General features: G+C 40.3%; 2 protein-coding genes across 3 annotated transcripts; both read left to right on the top strand.

The window, feature by feature from the left end:
* The first annotated feature begins 796 nt into the window (after positions 1-796).
* On the top strand, positions 797-9111 carry LOC146460814 (uncharacterized). 2 transcript variants are annotated; one of them, XM_085087714.1, is made up of 6 exons: positions 832-919; positions 2704-2789; positions 4800-4870; positions 6342-6539; positions 7103-7246; positions 8392-9111. In XM_085087714.1, the coding sequence occupies exons 3-6, from the start codon at positions 4811-4813 to the stop codon at positions 8461-8463; spliced, it is 474 nt and encodes a 157-aa protein (XP_084943840.1). In that variant the 5' UTR covers positions 832-919; positions 2704-2789; positions 4800-4810; the 3' UTR covers positions 8464-9111. The 2 variants fall into 2 exon arrangements, with proteins under 2 accessions (XP_084943841.1, XP_084943840.1); XM_085087715.1 differs by lacking the exon at positions 2704-2789 and having other exon boundaries at positions 797-919.
* A 1194-nt stretch (positions 9112-10305) lies between these two features.
* On the top strand, positions 10306-11491 carry LOC146460815 (uncharacterized). The gene has a single exon (XM_085087635.1). It carries the CDS (start codon positions 10382-10384, stop codon positions 11489-11491), a length of 1110 nt encoding a protein of 369 aa, XP_084943761.1. The 5' UTR covers positions 10306-10381.
* Positions 11492-17466: the final 5975 nt, after the last annotated feature.

A 17466-nucleotide genomic window follows, 5' to 3' on the forward strand; every position in this document is an offset into this window, starting at 1 on the left:
TGCTACGTATCAAGATTGCTCTTACAACGTGCATATTATGTGGACATTTCCCGCGCAGATTATCCCTTTTTCTTTCAGAAGACGGACAAATCAGGCACAAAATACCGCTTTTTAAAGAGGTTTACTTGTAGCCATATATATATTTTTTATAGTAATGTCCAGTTGTCGTCCTTGCTTCTTAGTCATCTGGTTTTCCTAGTAGTCCTTAGTTTTTGACATAAGAAGCTGATGTATATCGTGAATCAAATGTTGCAAGCATTCTACAACAGCACAAGCTAGACTACGTACACTCCATATCTGTGTCTCCAGTAATATTTTTCGTGACATAAAACTACCACTTCTCGTGAAGGAGAACGTTCTTCGAAACGAACTTTTTAGTTTCCAGGAGGAATTTGGATGTTTTGTTAGCATTGTTTTGCCATCGTTTTAAGCTCGAAGTTCTATAAGAACGTAGAACTTACGTTGTTTCCTAGATATCGAGTACTTTTGCGTGTATTTAAGACCACGAGAAGTGTCTCTCGGAGGAAATGCAGCGTTGAAAAGTAAGTTTTGTTCATAGGACATAAAAATTGGACTTACATTCATGAAGAGTCATCTACTGTTGCCCCCGCAGAGGGGCATCGTTGTAGTTGTAAAAGTAAGTTACGTACTAACAGTGGGAATATACAGCTCGTATGAATCGTAGGGTGGTATGGGTAAAATGTCTTTTGGGGCCGCACGTGGGTATTAATTGGGGTCTGCAGTTCATCGGCTGAAGATGACTTGGTCTTACGTGCGTGTGATTGGCTACTGATGACGTATGACACATCAGTTTGGTAATATTCGTATTCAAGCCAGAAGCGTTTCGCGTCGTGCCGTTTCGATTGTGTGAAGAGATATTGGAGGGTGAATACAGAAGTTCCGCCGCCGAGAGGAAAAGGTAAGAGATCTTGAAGTTTCGTTTGTTGCCTTTCCGGCTCACAAGTTCAGGAAGCCAAAATTTCAGCGAGGTATATAGGTAAGAGAAAAAATTGTCCATAGACTCCTCAAGAGTTTTGCAATTAAGAGACGACCTTTTGTAACTACGAACTTATCACGAGATACTGAAAATTATCACGGGATTAAAAATCATCACGAAATAAAAAACATCACGAGATAAAAAGTTATTGCGAAATACAAAATAAGGACAAAATATTATGGCTGTATTTAGGGATAACAGTGGCACCATGGGCTAGTACTGTAGAAACATATTTTAATTTTTATCACGATTAATTGGTGCTTCGTTTTCCTAACAGCTCTCCCTCTCCTGACAACTTTTCCAACAGGTTTTCGTATCAGTAAAACTTTTGATAAACCTGCAGATTTTGGGTAAATGAATGCTCCTCACAAAGGCTCCATATCGAGTCCAATTGTTCGCTGGTCCCGTTCGCTGGTATCGACTAGCTATCCTCCTCCAAGCGAAATGGAACGCGTTGGGTTTCAGTAAACATGGTCATGTGTGAACAATGTTTTGTTTTGGAACTTATTTTCTCACTGCCTGTGTATCTTCATTCACTATTAAAAGTTCGTAAATAATCAATACATATATAATAAATACATTGATCTGACGTTAACAAAGTCAAATGGTCTCTATTGTGATTTAATTTTTATCACTTTGTGACGACATGAGAGTAAAGGCTGGTTTCCATATGATCGCGGATCGCAGATCGCAATAAGGTCTGCGATCGTCTGCGATCATATGGAGACTACTTCTGCGATCGTCTGCGATCGCAGAAGATAGAATCAAGTTCTATCTAAAGGCTGGTTTCCATATGATCGCAGACGATCGCAGACCTTATTGCGATCCGCGATCTGCGATCTGCGATCTGTGATCCGCGATCATATGGAAACCAGCCTTAAGTTACGGTGTGTTTTATAAGAAAATTAAATATCATAAATATTCTTCATCGGTTGATTGTTATTTATTCGAAACGAGTTGCTAAGTCAGGGAATAACTAATAAAAGGAACATTGCAAGTCGGTCGCAATGTTATGTAATCTTTGTCTTTTTACACGCTATAAATTACAGTGCAGATTTTCTTTGATTTGAAAGAATGCCCATGAATTACAGCATGAATGTAAAGGTGCGAAATGCCAGCAAATCATTTTCCAAAACTGACGAATCCTCGCGCATTAGCGCGCAGTGAGTGCTCATTTTAGGTAACAGATTAGTATTAAACAGTGAGGCATGCAGGGCGGCATGCAGTAGTTGTAGTGTTGCCTACGTGGCAAACGTTTCCAGCTAAAGTAAAGCTGATTTCCGTTTTTCTAAGAAAACCGGAAACTAGCTTTACTTCAGCTGGAAAGGCTGGTTGTAGTGTAAACTATTTTTCTCACGTGACCTTGTCGAAAATGTTTGGCGTCGCGTCTCCTCTTTTCATAACACTGAAATCTTTGTGAATACGAAAGATCGAGTACAGTCATATGCATCAAAGTCGACAGTTCCATTACGTTCTTGTGACATACCTGTCGAAGTTGGTGTTAATCTCTCTGTTATGCATAAATCAGCCAGTATCAATAGAGTATTCCAAACGCTCACCCATGATTATTTGTTTAAGTTGACAAGTTGTCGCCCATGATATGCATTCGTGTTTCATCCACGATTAATTATAATATTTTTTCCTAAAGAGTAGACCGATAAAGACAGAGCTGGTCTTTTAAAATTCTTTTGCGCCTTTTTTCGCAGCTGAGAACGCTTACTTGTTCTTAGTTCGAACTGACAAATCGCTTTAAGACAGAAGCGTCGAGGAGAGGGAACCTGCAAACAAAAAGGTAAGCATTATTCGATCGACAAAAGAGACGTTTCGATGGTTTTGTTTATGCATCGATATGCAGCTTTATGGAGACCAAACGGTAGATAGGCAATCAGTCTGGGGAGCGAAAGCATGAAAACGATGAAAAACGAAAGACCAAAAAACCAATGGATCACACCTCACTCACTTCTACACGTTCTACGGTTGGTTTAGGTTTCGCTTACCTCAACTATATTTCAGTGCTTGTAATAAGTACTCAGACAAAGATTTGTGAGCAATGCTTCTTGCTTCTTTTTCTTTCTTTTTTGCAATATTGCTGGAATATAAACAATACAAGACATGGCGTAATTTACTAGCCTAGCCGGCTACCATTTCTCAATATTCTGGACAAAACGTATGATATACAGACAGGGTAATTTACTGTCGGCCATAAGGTTAGCTCAGCTCATAATATTGCCCACTTCTGTTTGAACGACGAATTGTAGTTTTTCCTTGTACAGTAACAATGAAAATTTGTTTTGTTCCGATTTCTCCATTTTTGAAGGGCAAAAAAGTTGTACTTTAATCGATCGATTTTTGGTTAGTCCCTCGAATTGCCCATGGAATTGCTTTTAACAGCAATTATCTGGTATTTAATGTTGCTTGCAGGCAAACATTACAAGTATGCAAATAACTGATATCTCATGAAACCTCCCAGAGCAGAGCAAAAGCAAGACCTGCACGTATGCCAACGAAAGCGCTTTCGCTATCTTTACATGCATATATTAAATTTCAGAAAAAGTTCCGTTGATTTTTCTTTCTTATCGCAGCACCGTTAAAGCCCAATTTCCGTGTCAGTTGTTTCAAATTCGTCTTAGCTAAACTGATTGATTTTATTTGAGGTAGTTCTTCCTGTATTGAGCGTTCTGTTAGCCGAGTCGATCACTGCGCTTGTAATATTATCCTGTAAGTTTAAAACTTCAAGCGACTGGTTGTATTACTCTCTTATAATGTCACAGTGACAAGACACTTAAAAATACTTAGCTCAGTTGATATTAGTAGCGACATTAGTCGAGAATGTGTTTTGAAAACTAACTTAAATGGAGCCAATATCCTATTGTTTACGTTTTAGGTCTTAAACTCTCAAGTGACTGTTGCGTTAACATACTATTCGCTTCTTTCTGACCGCTTGCCCCGATTTCGTGCGAGGGCCATGATATTACTAGTTTCAATTTGTAGACTTTAGCGAGACTAAAGGCAAACAAACTTCTGAGCATGCGCGAAAGGAAAGTCGTTTGGGTCCGCTGTGCAAGTCGCGATCGGTTCGGATGGAATTGAAGGCTTGCGGAAAGACAACCAAGATGTTAAAATCCATGCAGTTAAAATCTAAACCTTTTCAGTCATGATGAACAAACAAGAATGATTTCTTGAAACATGGACCATTCTTGTTAATTCTTGGCAGCGAACCACGTTCTTTTTCCTTAAATCTGATACGGGCGAGCGGAACGGACACAAGTCGGTTTTTTCGCTTCGCGCGGCTCGCTCGATTAAGGTGCACGCCAGTTGTTTTTCTTGAAAACTCCCCTCGGTCTACATGAATGAGAGAAGACGAGCAGAAATTTTTCTTCTTCAAACAGTGGAAAACAGAAAATAAAGGTGGAAAGAGGTTTGAATCGCAACAGTGGTAATATCTCTTCAAGGATTCCTTTGGTACAGTTTCGTAAGAACTGAGCCGCCCCACACGCATCAGATATATAAAATGGTTGTTCCTAGAATGGACACTTGAAAACGAGGCTGGATAACTTAAGATGTTTACCCAATGTAGTATTCTTAATCCTCATAGTGTTGACGTAGACGAGAACAGAAAACCATTTGATAGGCCAAGAACTGAGAGAAAAGGTGTCTAGCCTCGTTCTGGACTATCCATATAAGCTCATATAGTAACCCTGGGCTCTGAGAACGACAATGCCCTTTTTTTACGTCTTCGTATTCCGTAATCAAAGGTGGGATAGAAAAATTTTCGCTAATTTAATTTCATTTATATTCTTAGACAAACGAAGGATGGCTCTTAATGCGAGTTACGCGAAATCTGTTGAAGGAATTCTGAAGTTCCTGGAAATTGTAAGTAATAGTGATATTTGACAATTACTAACTCTTAGACTGATTAATGTGTCAAACTCTGATATGGTGGCCTGAATGCGCAGCAATCCTTTACGTGCGTTCTTTTTTTTTAGGAGGAGGGGGGGAGGAGAGGTCCGTTTTCGTGCGTTCTTTTTTTAGGAGGATGGGGGGGAGGTCCGTTTTCCGTTTGCTCTCGGGTCAACTCAGATCAACTTTTTTTGCATCGAAGCTACGGAAACGCTTGCCGCGCAGGCTACTAATATGCTTTCCCCTAGGCCTGAGAACCTGGATCGGTTGTTTTGAGGGTGGATAACTTTATCCAGTTGATAAATTCGGCTATCCACCGGATAAACTGTACATCGACTCATACATTTTATCCGCTGGCTAGCAACTTATCTGCTGGTAAACTACGGGCATATGGAGAAAATCCCCTTAAATGGAATGCAGAAAAAAAAAAGCATAACTTGGAACATCACTGAACCGTTAGCAAAAACAGCCTGCACCTTTGGCTAACAAAAAGACAGTTCGATCCATACCAATCTCTATTTAGCCAATAACAACACGCCTTGACTGACAGACGTCTAAAGCTCATCGTGACTTGGTTGACTGATTAGACACACCACGAAATATGCCAAAATTCGACGCACGTCATTTTTTGGCCTACCCGAGTGGTTCTTACATAAACCCTCGAAGGTACTAGCAAATCCATACCACCCCCTCCTTCGCCCAAGGAAGCACAGTAAAAAAGGGGGGGGGGGGGTACCACTTGCCTTCTTTCTTTTACGTTATTTCGCTTCATCGTCAACAGGTGATAAAATCGTTGTGTCCTTTGCAAGATAAGGTGGTCATGTGCCGAAGATGACTTGATGTCTGTTCCTTTTTTTGTCTGGTCGCCATATTTGAACTTGGATACTTTTGATGACTCAAAATTAATCGTTTATCTCACGATTGTGTCACATAGGTGTGAATCACGGCGTTTCTACTGCTACACTGCTGGTCTTCATCAGGCGATAGTATCGACTGGCTGTGTATCAACCTAAGTAGCACCATGGTTAATACGTGGTGCTATGTATATTTACATTAAACGTCCCGATCCACGCCAACTAAAAACAAACGATCCAATTTTGAACTATCATTTCAAACCACGATCACTAACACTTTTCGCCATCTCTGAACCAAAATTAACCGGACATCGAAAAGAACATCGCTAAAAAACGCAATTGCCAAAGTTAACTTAAAAAGTGGGGAATCACTTGTGAAAAATCTCCAAATTTTGATAAGGCAAGTTGACAAAAATGTTATTGCCATGGCAACGTCACTTGTCATACGAATGAGTTTTCCCATAAAAATCTGCCGAGAAGAAAAAATGAACAGTCAATACTAAACTAAGTCTTTGCCTCCAAACTAAAACCTGCTAAATAACATGAATAACGCGCCCATCACAGTTCTCTGTTTTTTATTGTATCAACAGATCGCTATCTGCATTGCGTTTTCCTGTCTGGCTGATTTTGACCGTGACGTAACCTTCTGGTTGGAGGGAAATCAACAGCGCGCAGACTTCTTCTTGTCGGTGTTTATCATTGGATGGGTTGTTGTGCTGTTTGTGTTCGTTGTCTTCCTCTTCAGTATCGAAGGCAAAATAATGGTGGAGAAGAACTGGAACATTCTAGTAAGTATATGCCTGGTTAGCTAGGTACAGTCTTTCGAAGTGCTCAGACGCAGAAGGTGATTCTTTCAACTACAAATTGCGGCTAATTAAGGCTCAGTCCAGACGCCGAAGTTTTACTAAACGGGAAAGCTCCGCCCGAAAGGGGTACCTTTTTCCGGCTGTTGGTATATAAAAAGGTAGGGAAACTATCATTTAGATATTTTAAAAGGACCTTCCAAAAATATCTCGAAAGGACCATCCGAAAAGAGATGTAGTGAAACGGTACCACTTTCTATGGAAGGTATATGACACTAGGGTTTCCTTTCCTGTCAAAAATGGTGTAAAAAGGGTAAAGGTATAGACGTCAGGACGGAACCTCCCCCTGTGGGAAACTTTCTCGAGTACATCCCCCTCCCCCCCGGGCTGCATCGCTGGCAAAATCGCATCAAAAATCCCCTATTTTAGCCTCCCACACAGTCGTCTTTAGGAGGGTTTCGACTAACAACGACTTCGTGGGAAGCTACCCCTGTGTAAAAAAGTAGGCTTGGTGAATCCGCGAATTCTCAGAAATATTTTTTTCTTAGCTTCTCTTGTTTTCCACACTGTTTGCTGTGCTGTTTTTGGTCGCTTCTGGGCTAATGGCGGACATCCTGAACGATTTGTACGATGCCAATTGGAACAAAGTTCCTTTTTATAGGAAGTACTCCGACGTCCTCACTGTCTCCGTGGTAAGTAAATAGAGTAAATAGAGGATATTACACGGCGGCAGGAAGATATGAATTTTATTTTCGATTGTTTTTAACACGAGAAAATAAAATTCATATCTTCAAGCCACCGTGTAATTTTCTTTTTATTAGATAGACAATTCTATCGCTCGCCATTTTTTCACCCACTGTTTGCACCACCAACCGTGAAAACGCGGGAAATGATCATGAACGTCATCAATAACCTCATTAGTGAGGACGTAGAAAATACACTACTCGGGTCGCGGATGTAGTTTGCTATGAATTTTACGAGAAAAACACTTGTGTCTGCATGTGTAATAAACTGATTTCTTACCAGAACCATCGAAACAAACGCGAGAACTAACGTAACGTTGAAAATGTCACAAAACACACAGACACTGAAAAGCTCCGCGTGTTTCATAAAGAGATATCGTTAATTTGAATCATTGAGGTAAAGTTTATAGAGAGATGTAGAATAATGCTTTACGGCAAACAGCAAACGCAAACGTGAGATTCGCATTTATATTTTCTTTAAAAATGAGTACATAGAAGAGAACAGTGCAAAGTAATTTTTGCTTCTGATGCTAACGAAAAACTGCTCAGTTTTACTGAGAAACCGAAAACTGCGAGGGAACATGGTCAGGTGGTCATTTCTGCCGTTTTCCGTTTGCAGTGAACGTAATTCTAAATCTTTTCTAAAGCCTGGACACAATGTAATTTTCAGACTTTTCTCACTGTCAATAAAATTCATATCTTCAAGCTACCGTTCGTTCCAGCCAAACGATTAACTCATTTTTTTGATTCAAAGATTTCATGATCAAGGCCCGTTTACACCGATAAAATTTTTTGATGCAGCTTTTCTCGTGCTTTCCGATTTAATTTTTTCTTGTGCAAGCGCTGCAACAAGGCTGTCAAAATCGTCCAAAGATCGTCCCCACCCATATGAATACTTATAGTCGCTTCACGCGTGGACCAAAAACTGCAATCTCGTTCCCGCCCTGGAAACTAGTTTGTAGAAACTGAAGAATGGCCCAGGTTGTATGGGTTACCTGAACATTATGCCCCTCGCTTTTTCAAAGTTGAAACTAGAAATATGTATTTTCCTGGGTTTTTTTTAAATACGTTTCTTTATTCTCTTTTTTTCGCAGTTCTTTGGCTTCTTGTCAGCCGTACTACTCTTGGTGGATGCCTTCCTTGCGATCAAGAAAGTCAGGGGCTAAACGGATATTTTAGATGAAGATAGAACTGCTTAAAAGTCGAGGCCACCGTCTTAGTATTAGGAAAAGTCAAGGATAAATTTCATGGGTAATTAAGAGCGTGTTGTTAGATCGGCAGGTATGTAGAGAAGTTGAAGGTGTAATGTTTAATGCGTTTTAGATGTACGTACTGAATTTATATTGTAGTTATAAAGTTCCGTTCAAACGATTAACTCGTTATTTTGATTCAAAGATTTCAATGCGGTTAGTTTTTTCGATTAGTTTTTTCGACTAATAATCGTTCGTGTACCCATTTTTTCTAATACTGCTGGTTTATATAAGCGGTAAGTAGGTAATCCGCACATAGCTGTTGATGTTGATCAGTCTTAGACAGAGCCAGTTTTTCTCTTTCCTTGCCTTCCAGAATGTGAAATTCTTGCCCTGTTTTAAACCAAACTGGTAGAGCTTGTCTTGTCTTGCTAGCTAGCTGAAACCAAAGGAGAAATATACTAAATAATATTTTAGACTGAAGTAGTAAAGTCTTTAAAATAACGCTCCTTAGACGATCAGCATTCGTGATAAAAAATATTTGAAATATGTTTTTACCACTTGTGACTTTTTTATAAGAGATATCCTAAATGTGATACAATAAAGTCATCTTATCTTACCTGACCTTGTTAAGACGTTCTTTTTAGAAAATTAAAAAAAAAGTAAAGTGAATTTTCAGATGTAGAAGTCCTGTTTGTACTTTGTCTTTGGTCTCTTGGGAGTTACCAAAGTTGTCCCAAAGGAGGCTTTCGCACACGCTGATTCTATTGGCAGCCAGGTCTTATTGGCAGCAGTCCCTATGCGTCCATATGGCACCCAACCAACGGAAAGCATCCCTATAGGAGGACCTCAATAGAGGGATAGCTTTGTACGGTTTACGTTTTGGGCTTTTGATGGCTGACTTTTATCAAGGGGAAATCTCTTCCATGTTAATATTAACTTTTGGGTTTTCTTATATTAACAATTGTGTTCTGGGGGTTGTTCGTTGGTCAGAAACATGTTATCAACGAAGTAAATCATTAATATTTTGAAACCAGAAGAACTTCCAGCCGGAAGTTAGTTGTAATGTCAGTTTACACGCAAATTAAGGGACAGTATCACGCTATTTTTAGCGGAGCCGAAGGCGCCCGCGTGCGGAGCCCCATAGCTAAGAAAAATTGGAAAACCCGTGAATGCAAAAAAATTTTCGTTTGGTTATGACGTCACTTCTGTCCATCCGTGCGACTGTACGTCCGTACCCAATCCCACAATAGCTCACAATGCTAATGCGCCCGTGTTTGTTTACAACAGAAATGCTAAACTGAACACAAAACACAAACCAAACATCATGTCAACGCATGATGTTATTTATGTCGATACATTGACCAATTGTAGTCTAGGCACATATTTGTTAATCCGATGGTGGTTTGTCATGTGACATAACAGCCAATCATGTGGGAGAGCCCAATTTGTCCGCTAGTAGAAAGGACTGGTCGCATTGGCAAGAATTCCCTCTTGCTTTCACCATCATAGCGAGTATATCTCCTGGCGAAAACAATTTTGCCTTTGTTTTATACTGGCTTTGGTTATTATCGTTGCTTGCAGTATACCGCATGAGTGTACAATCCTTTTTGATCGCCTATTTCGGTAGGTGTGTCCAATGCACTGGTATTTCTGTCAAGCTTATCGATTTATTGGTGAAAATGGGCTTTATTAATCTCCCAGGACAAAACGTCGTCGTATCAGTCGGCAAACAGCTTTTTCCTGTTTGCACATACCGCAAAAACTTGGCCGTTACTTTAATTAATTGGGCCCCTCTGAGGTTGTAATTTTCCCGCTTTCGCTTCCGTCGTATGTGGGTTAGGGCTGTCCGCTAACATCCGTTATTGTTTAGTTTATTTCTTCTCGCTGCATCATGCCACCTAAGAAGCGTTCTGCTGGCCCTGCAAGACGTGCTAAGCGTCTTCGCCCGTTACCTGCATCTGATCTGCAAGTGGCCGAGCCAGCTACCATGCTACAAGTTCAACCTCCTCCAGCCCAGCCTCCTCAAGGCCAGTTGAATCTTCAAGCGCTCACCTCCACGATTACCGCTGCTGTTTCTGCAGCCGTTAAAGATGCCTTGGCCATGCAGCCCCTAGCGAATGTCTCTGACAGCCACCCCACAGCAGACCGTCAAGTTGCCCATGTGGTGGACGAGGAGGTTACCAACCTTACAGAACTCACAGGTACGCAGTCCACAGATCCACAACTTTCTACCTTGGGTGCTGGAGATCAACCCCGTCAGCTATTTACCAGTATCGGTATGAATTTAGGTGCTAGAGTTAGTGCTAAAATCAAAGCCAAAATCTGGGCTCATGAATGCATAGATTTTGGGGCGTTATTGTCAGTAGCTCCCCCCCGTGAAAAGTATTCCCTTTCTATGACCTCCACTGCGGGTGCCTCGGGTCAACCCCAGCTAACACTTGAGCCTTCTCACACGCCAAAAAAAGTGACCAATATACAGCAGTGGCTTACTGCCTTTAACACTTTTGTAACCATTTATTCAGAGAAGGCTTCTGACGACGCCCCAAAACTAATGAAATATTGTGAAGTGGTGCGTGATCTGTCTCAGAAATCGGCGGACTGGCTTTTTTATGACGAGCAGTTTCGCTACCTAAGGCAATCCTCCCCCGAAAGCTACCCATGGGATCAGATCCACTGGGAGTTATGGCTGCGGGCAATGACCAATTTTCGGGGCAAACCTCAATCATCCGCCAGTGCGGATAAGGTAAACCCACGAGTACGTTTTCGTCCCTCCAACAACAATTTCCCAAAAGGGACATGCTTGAGGTTTCACGCTGGAAGGCAATGTAGGGGATGTCAATATGAGCATGTTTGCTTTAAATGCCATGCCAAACATCCCGCAAGCCAATGTCAGGTCTCACCGACCCACCAGCGCTCCAACGTTGGCAAATCAGGATCGCCAGTTATTACTCCAAGTGTTGGACAGCCCACCAGTCACGCCCGTAAAAGCGGACCGGTTTGAGGCTTTATTAGCCGGTTATACTCCAGCCCTTAAAACCCTTTTAGTTAATGGCTTTCGGTACGGTTTTCGAATTTCTTACATCGGCGAATTATCTCCTTTTGAGTCTCCTAATTTACAAAGTGCGCTACAGAGCCCGGACGTTGTTTCAGGAAAATTAATGAAGGAAATCGAAGCTGGTAGGGTTGTGGGACCTTTCAAGGCTTCCCCTTATCCTACTTTTCGCACTTCGCCCATTGGCTTAGTTCCCAAAAAAACTCCTAACGAATTTAGATTAATTCACCATTTATCATACCCCAAAGGTTCTTCTGTAAACGATTCCATCCCCGATGAATGCTCATAAGTTTATTATGCTACGATTGGCGATGCCATTTCTATTCTAAAAAACTCCGGGGCCGGTTGTTTTATGGCTAAAACGGATATTAAGTCCGCATTCCGTATTATTCCTGTTCACCCGTTGGAATATCCTTTACTCGGTATCAAATGGGCGAATGAATATTATTTTGATCGTTGTCTAGCAATGGGTTTGAAGTCAAGCTGTGCTATTTTCGAAAAATTCACTTCTTCTTTGGAGTGGCTTGCCACGCAACACTTACATGTCTCTGCCGTTTTACATATTTTAGACGATTTTTTGTTTATTGCACCTAATAAAGATCAATGCAGCAAAGATCTACACCATTTTCTCGATATGTGCAAATTCCTCGGAGTCCCAATTGCTGAAGAGAAAACAGTGGGACCAGATACCACTTTACAATTCGCTGGCATAGAGCTTGATTCTGTGCATCAGGAGGCCAGGTTGCCGCTAGACAAGCTTACCAAATGTCGCACCTTACTTCATCAATTTTATAAGAAGCGCTCCGTTACTCTGCGCGAGCTGCAATCTTTAATCGGCCTGTTGAATTTTTGTTGTTCAGTTGTCATCCCAGGCCGTGCATTTTTACGCCGCTTAATTGACCTTACCACCGGTCTGACACGTCCTCATCACCACATCCGTTTAAACAGAGAAGCTAAACTTGATATACGCATGTGGTTAGACTTTCTAGATAATTTTAATGGCAGGGCATTTTTTCTGTCAGATCGATGGGACAATTCTTCTACACTTGAATTATATACGGATGCCGCGGCATCAAAAGGTTATGGTGCGATATTTGGAAAGCACTGGTTTGGCGGCGCTTTTCCTGACAAATGGCACAGTTTCAACATTACTTTTCTCGAGTTTTTTTCCCATTGTTATTGCTGTCCACATTTGGGGGACTAGCATGGCTAACCGCTGCGTGCTATTTTTCACCGATAATGCTGCCCTCGTGGACATTCTCAACAAGCAAACATCTAAGCATAAGTCAGTAATGGTTCTTCTACGTGACCTGGTTCTTAGTTGCCTACGTTACAATATTTTATTTCGTGCTCGGCATGTTCCTGGCTTGCAAAACAGCCAAGCCGATTACATCTCCCGATTTCAGGTAGAAAACTTCAAGGAACTAGCGCCAGAGGCAGACGAAGTCCCAACAACAGTACCAGCGAACCTTCTACCGGAGAGTTGGTCACTCACTTGAGGGATTTATTAGGCTCAGCTCTAACGGCCGGCACCAAAAATCGTACCAGAGAGCATGGGGGTCGTTTCAAATTTTTTATGAACGTTTTTGCGGTGAGGGTAAAAGGAGGAATGAGTTTGCGGAATGGAATGTGGAAAGACGTGCGGAATGGCATAATTATGCAAAATAAGAATTGCGGAATGACATAATTATGCGAGATACGATTTATGCATAATGACTCACAGAAATACATTAAACTGAAAAAGCGCGCCTTTTTTTGGGCGCCAATTTGCAAATACAGCCTTTTTGTAACCATTCAACCGAAGAATGCATCACAAAAACCCAAACGATGGTATCTTCGAATTCAAACTTTTTTCCTTCGATTCTCATCGCATAGCCGTTGATGCAACATAGCAGCTCGTGGACTTTTATCGTTCGCGAGTGAACACAGGATTTGTAATACATTTGCGTTAAAGAGGTTTGTTTATTTACGTAACCTGGTTTCCATTCCACACGAGTCGTCCGCCATTACGGGAGATGTATACAACTCAATCGAAGGCTGGTTAAACTTGACATGTTTCAAGCTTTCACAGCGCCTCGCAGGAAAAAGACGTGAGTAAAGAACCGCCCTTGTTTATTATTGAAACGATTTATGTCACTTGTCGAGGATTTATCTGGTTATGACGAATGTGTTGTGGTTCGGTCATGCTCATTTTCGTTGTTTTACGTTTTATATTAATCAATTTATCATCCACAGCCAAACACACACACACGCAAATAAATAAATAAAGAAAGAAAGAAAGAAAGAAAGAAAGAAAGAAAGAAAGAAAGAAAGAAAGAAAGAAAGAAAGAAAGAAAGAAAGAAAGAAAGAAAGAAAGAAAGAAAGAAAGAAAGAAAGAAAGAAAGAAAGAAAGAAAGAAAGAAAGAAAGAAAGAAAGAAAGAAAGAAAGAAAGAAAGAAAGAAAGAAAGAAAGAAAGAAAGAAAGAAAGAAAGAAAGAAAGAAAGAAAGAAAGAAAGAAAGAAAGAAAGAAAGAAAGAAAGAAAGAAAGAAAGAAAGAAAGAAAGAAAGAAAGAAAGAAAGAAAGAAAGAAAGAAAGAAAGAAAGAAAGAAAGAAAGAAAGAAAGAAAGAAAGAAAGAAAGAAAGAAAGAAAGAAAGAAAGAAAGAAAGAAAGAAAGAAAGAAAGAAAGAAAGAAAGAAAGAAAGAAAGAAAAACGAAAATAAAAATTTAACCGCAAGCTATACCGCAGAACGCTTTCCACGCATTTTGACGTGTAGATTTCGGTTTTTTATTTTCGAAGGAAGGATCTTGATGAAACAAATAAAATTTTCAACTCCAACATTTTATTAGAAACAATATCTAAGCAATTCGGGAAAGATTTCGGCACAGCCCCATACATTATTTATCCATGCACAACTGTCACATCAACCCACTTTCAAAAACGACGAGCGTGAAAACAAAGTGTGTGCCAAATGTATAGATAATTATGCATGGGGCTGTGCAGATATCTTGACGCAACTCGTACTAAAAATACTGTAAGAGACTAATGTCACTTGAAGCCTACTTTCTTGTATTGTACTGGTTATCCAAAACCATAAAATCTCGGTTTTAGAGAGGAAACATGAAATTCAGTCCACTTTGGAGAAGAGAGGGGTAGGGGGAGGGGAACTGCAATAACTGTTGCAACGTGTTGAAATAACACCCATGCCCATTTTTAACCATGAATAGTGCATGTCCCTCTGACTTATCAGTGATGGAATCACCTTCAGCGTGTATACTTTACAGTTAGAAGAACTTGCAAATAAATCATACTGATAACATCCCAAAATATTCCTAAGATGGAAAAAGCTTCTTCACCACTGTAACAACTATCATCCATCACAATGGCTGAACAATCCAGTCACATTGTATTTTATTTCCAAAGTATAAAACATGTTACCCCAAACATTATTCTGATCTTTGAAGTGGGTATCTAAGTAGGTGTTTCAACATTATGCTAGCTTATAGTGGGGCAAAGCCTTAAGAGCAACTCTCCAGGAAAGTGAAGCAAAGTTGGAAATGAAAATTTTTAACCCCCTTTCATTTTTTGTGTGGAGGTAGGTTACTTGGAGGGATGAACAAAAACAGTCATATTTGGATCGGCAGGTGCGTCGTTGCCATGGAAACCCCATTGATCACGTCGGCCTGAGGTCTATGTTTTGACTGAAAAATTCACTCTCAAATAGTAAAAATAAACGAGTCTGGTTCTCGAGTACATGTGAACCAATTCAAATGAAATTCATACAGATGGTAGAACCACTCTCCCAGTTTATAAAATTTGCTGTTAGAGTATTTTGGGTTCTATAATCAAGAAGACCTTGGTCGTATTACTATGTTGCCTGTCAGCCATTTTGACAAGAAGGAAAAACAAGCACAACCATATTCGTTATTTCTCCGAAAGTACTCTTTCCACATAAACCAAATTAGCAGCAGGGCTTACATAGATATTGAAGTTTATAAATATTATAAAATCTATTTGGGGAAAATTATATTCTAGCTATGGGTGTTGAAGACATCCGAGGCAAGTTGCAAAAAATTGCAAAATTGGAAATGTTGAGGTCTCCAGTATTTGGTTCAAACAGGCTTTAGATAGAGAATATCAGCTTCAGAGGTTTTTTCATTCATCTTATCTGTTATCTACATTTGATTGATTAGGTTTTGGCCAATGAATTTGATGAAATATAAATTAAAACAAAGCCTACCATGCAACTTTTGGGAATTTCTTCAGGATGCTTTTGTCGTATAGGATGGGTCTCTCCTCAGTTCGTTCGCTCCATTTTCTTGACCAAATTTTGCACAGACTCTAGCGGAAAGGACAAATCTAACTGCCTAGCCTCGCCGAACATCTACTTTTAGACCAAAGATGATGATGCTTTAACCCGAATAAAGAACAGTCGAACAGGTCAAACACAATCGTGTGTCGAGTATCGAAGTAATTCATCAATACAATCCATCCAGGAAGTTAAATAGATGCATCAAGATCACAGCTGAGCAAATGCATGTCTGCGACGATTCTGAATAACGTCTTTGGCTAAATCGAGCCGTACATTCCGTGGTGCATGGTTGAGAAGCGAAGAAATCGTTGTTTACGACCTGTCTACGACCAAACGTGTGTAGACCGGAAATGCGAGTGGCAAAACTGCTGACCGGATGTAGTTTTAAATGCGATATACCCGCTTTTTGTTTGTTTGTTTTTATGGCTTCGGCTAATTGTCGCAATGGCATTATCTCTTCTTTAGATATTTTTGGTACAATATATCATTGATAGGGGGATAAAAGGACGACTTTTGATGCGCTTTCATGACTGTTTTACAGTGGTAAATAAAGAGGACAAAATAAAAGAGCTTCACTAGTCGTTTTACGCGACCACATAAGCCGCCCATGTTTCCTGGGTTTTTTTGTTTGTTTGCTTGTTTGTTTTTAATTCATTGCTTATTGGATGTTAAGGATGGCCTGCATGTAAGATACGTCGCTGATCTGGGGCATTAGCGTACACATTAGAAGTTACGAAGTTGGAATTTTTGACCCACCTCTCCTCCAGAATAAGTCCTCTTCAAGCCGATAAATTTTCACATTCAGTACCTAATACCTGCCCAAATTTTGACATTCTTTCTGTTTATTTATTTATTTATTTATTTATTTATTATTATTATTTTTTTGCTGTTGTTTTTTTGGTGGGGGGAGGGGTGACCGGACGTAAATTTGTGCCGTCGATCAAAACACTGTAAGGGAAATTTGCATATCGTCGTGCGAAGGAAAATATCCTGGTCGGGACAATGGAAAGTTGGTCTCTTTCAAATCCCAAAAGGGACGTTTCGGTTTGTGAGTGCAGTGGAAACAATATAAAACTCAGTCAATGTCCAAGGGATATTTCCAGGCACGTGCAAGCCTAGGGACTTAGTATAAACCGTGATGAAATCAGCGACGAAATGGATCTTATTCTTTGCCGTTCAGGTAAATAATTATAAGATTTCACGCGCGAATTTTTCATTCTCTTGTCACGAATAGTTTATCATAACTGAATTTGTAATTGCTTTTTCACAGTCTAAAGAGCAATCTTTTTTTTGGGGGGGGGGGGGGTGCGGCTATTATGATCATGCGCTCAATTTTCACCCAAGCTTCAGTTCAGCTTCATTTCCTTTGTTTTTGTTTTATTCGGTTATTCTGTTTTGTTTTTTTTTTTGGTTTTTTTTGGCTTTCTTCACCATTGCCATTGTGAAACAACCTCATTACAAGAGGATACATTACATTGTGTTATATCCGGTCAGCAGTCGTGCTTCTCGGACTTCCGGCCTACTCGTTCAGTTTATTTACCATTCTTGGCTTGTCGACTATCGCAATATCTGACCCGATTTTAGCCAAAGACGTTACTTTGGATCGTTCAAGGGCATGCATTTGCTTTGTA

This window comes from Pavona decussata, unplaced genomic scaffold (assembly GCF_977016875.1).
Source record: "Pavona decussata unplaced genomic scaffold, jaPavDecu1.1 SCAFFOLD_207, whole genome shotgun sequence".
NCBI lineage: Eukaryota > Metazoa > Cnidaria > Anthozoa > Scleractinia > Agariciidae > Pavona > Pavona decussata.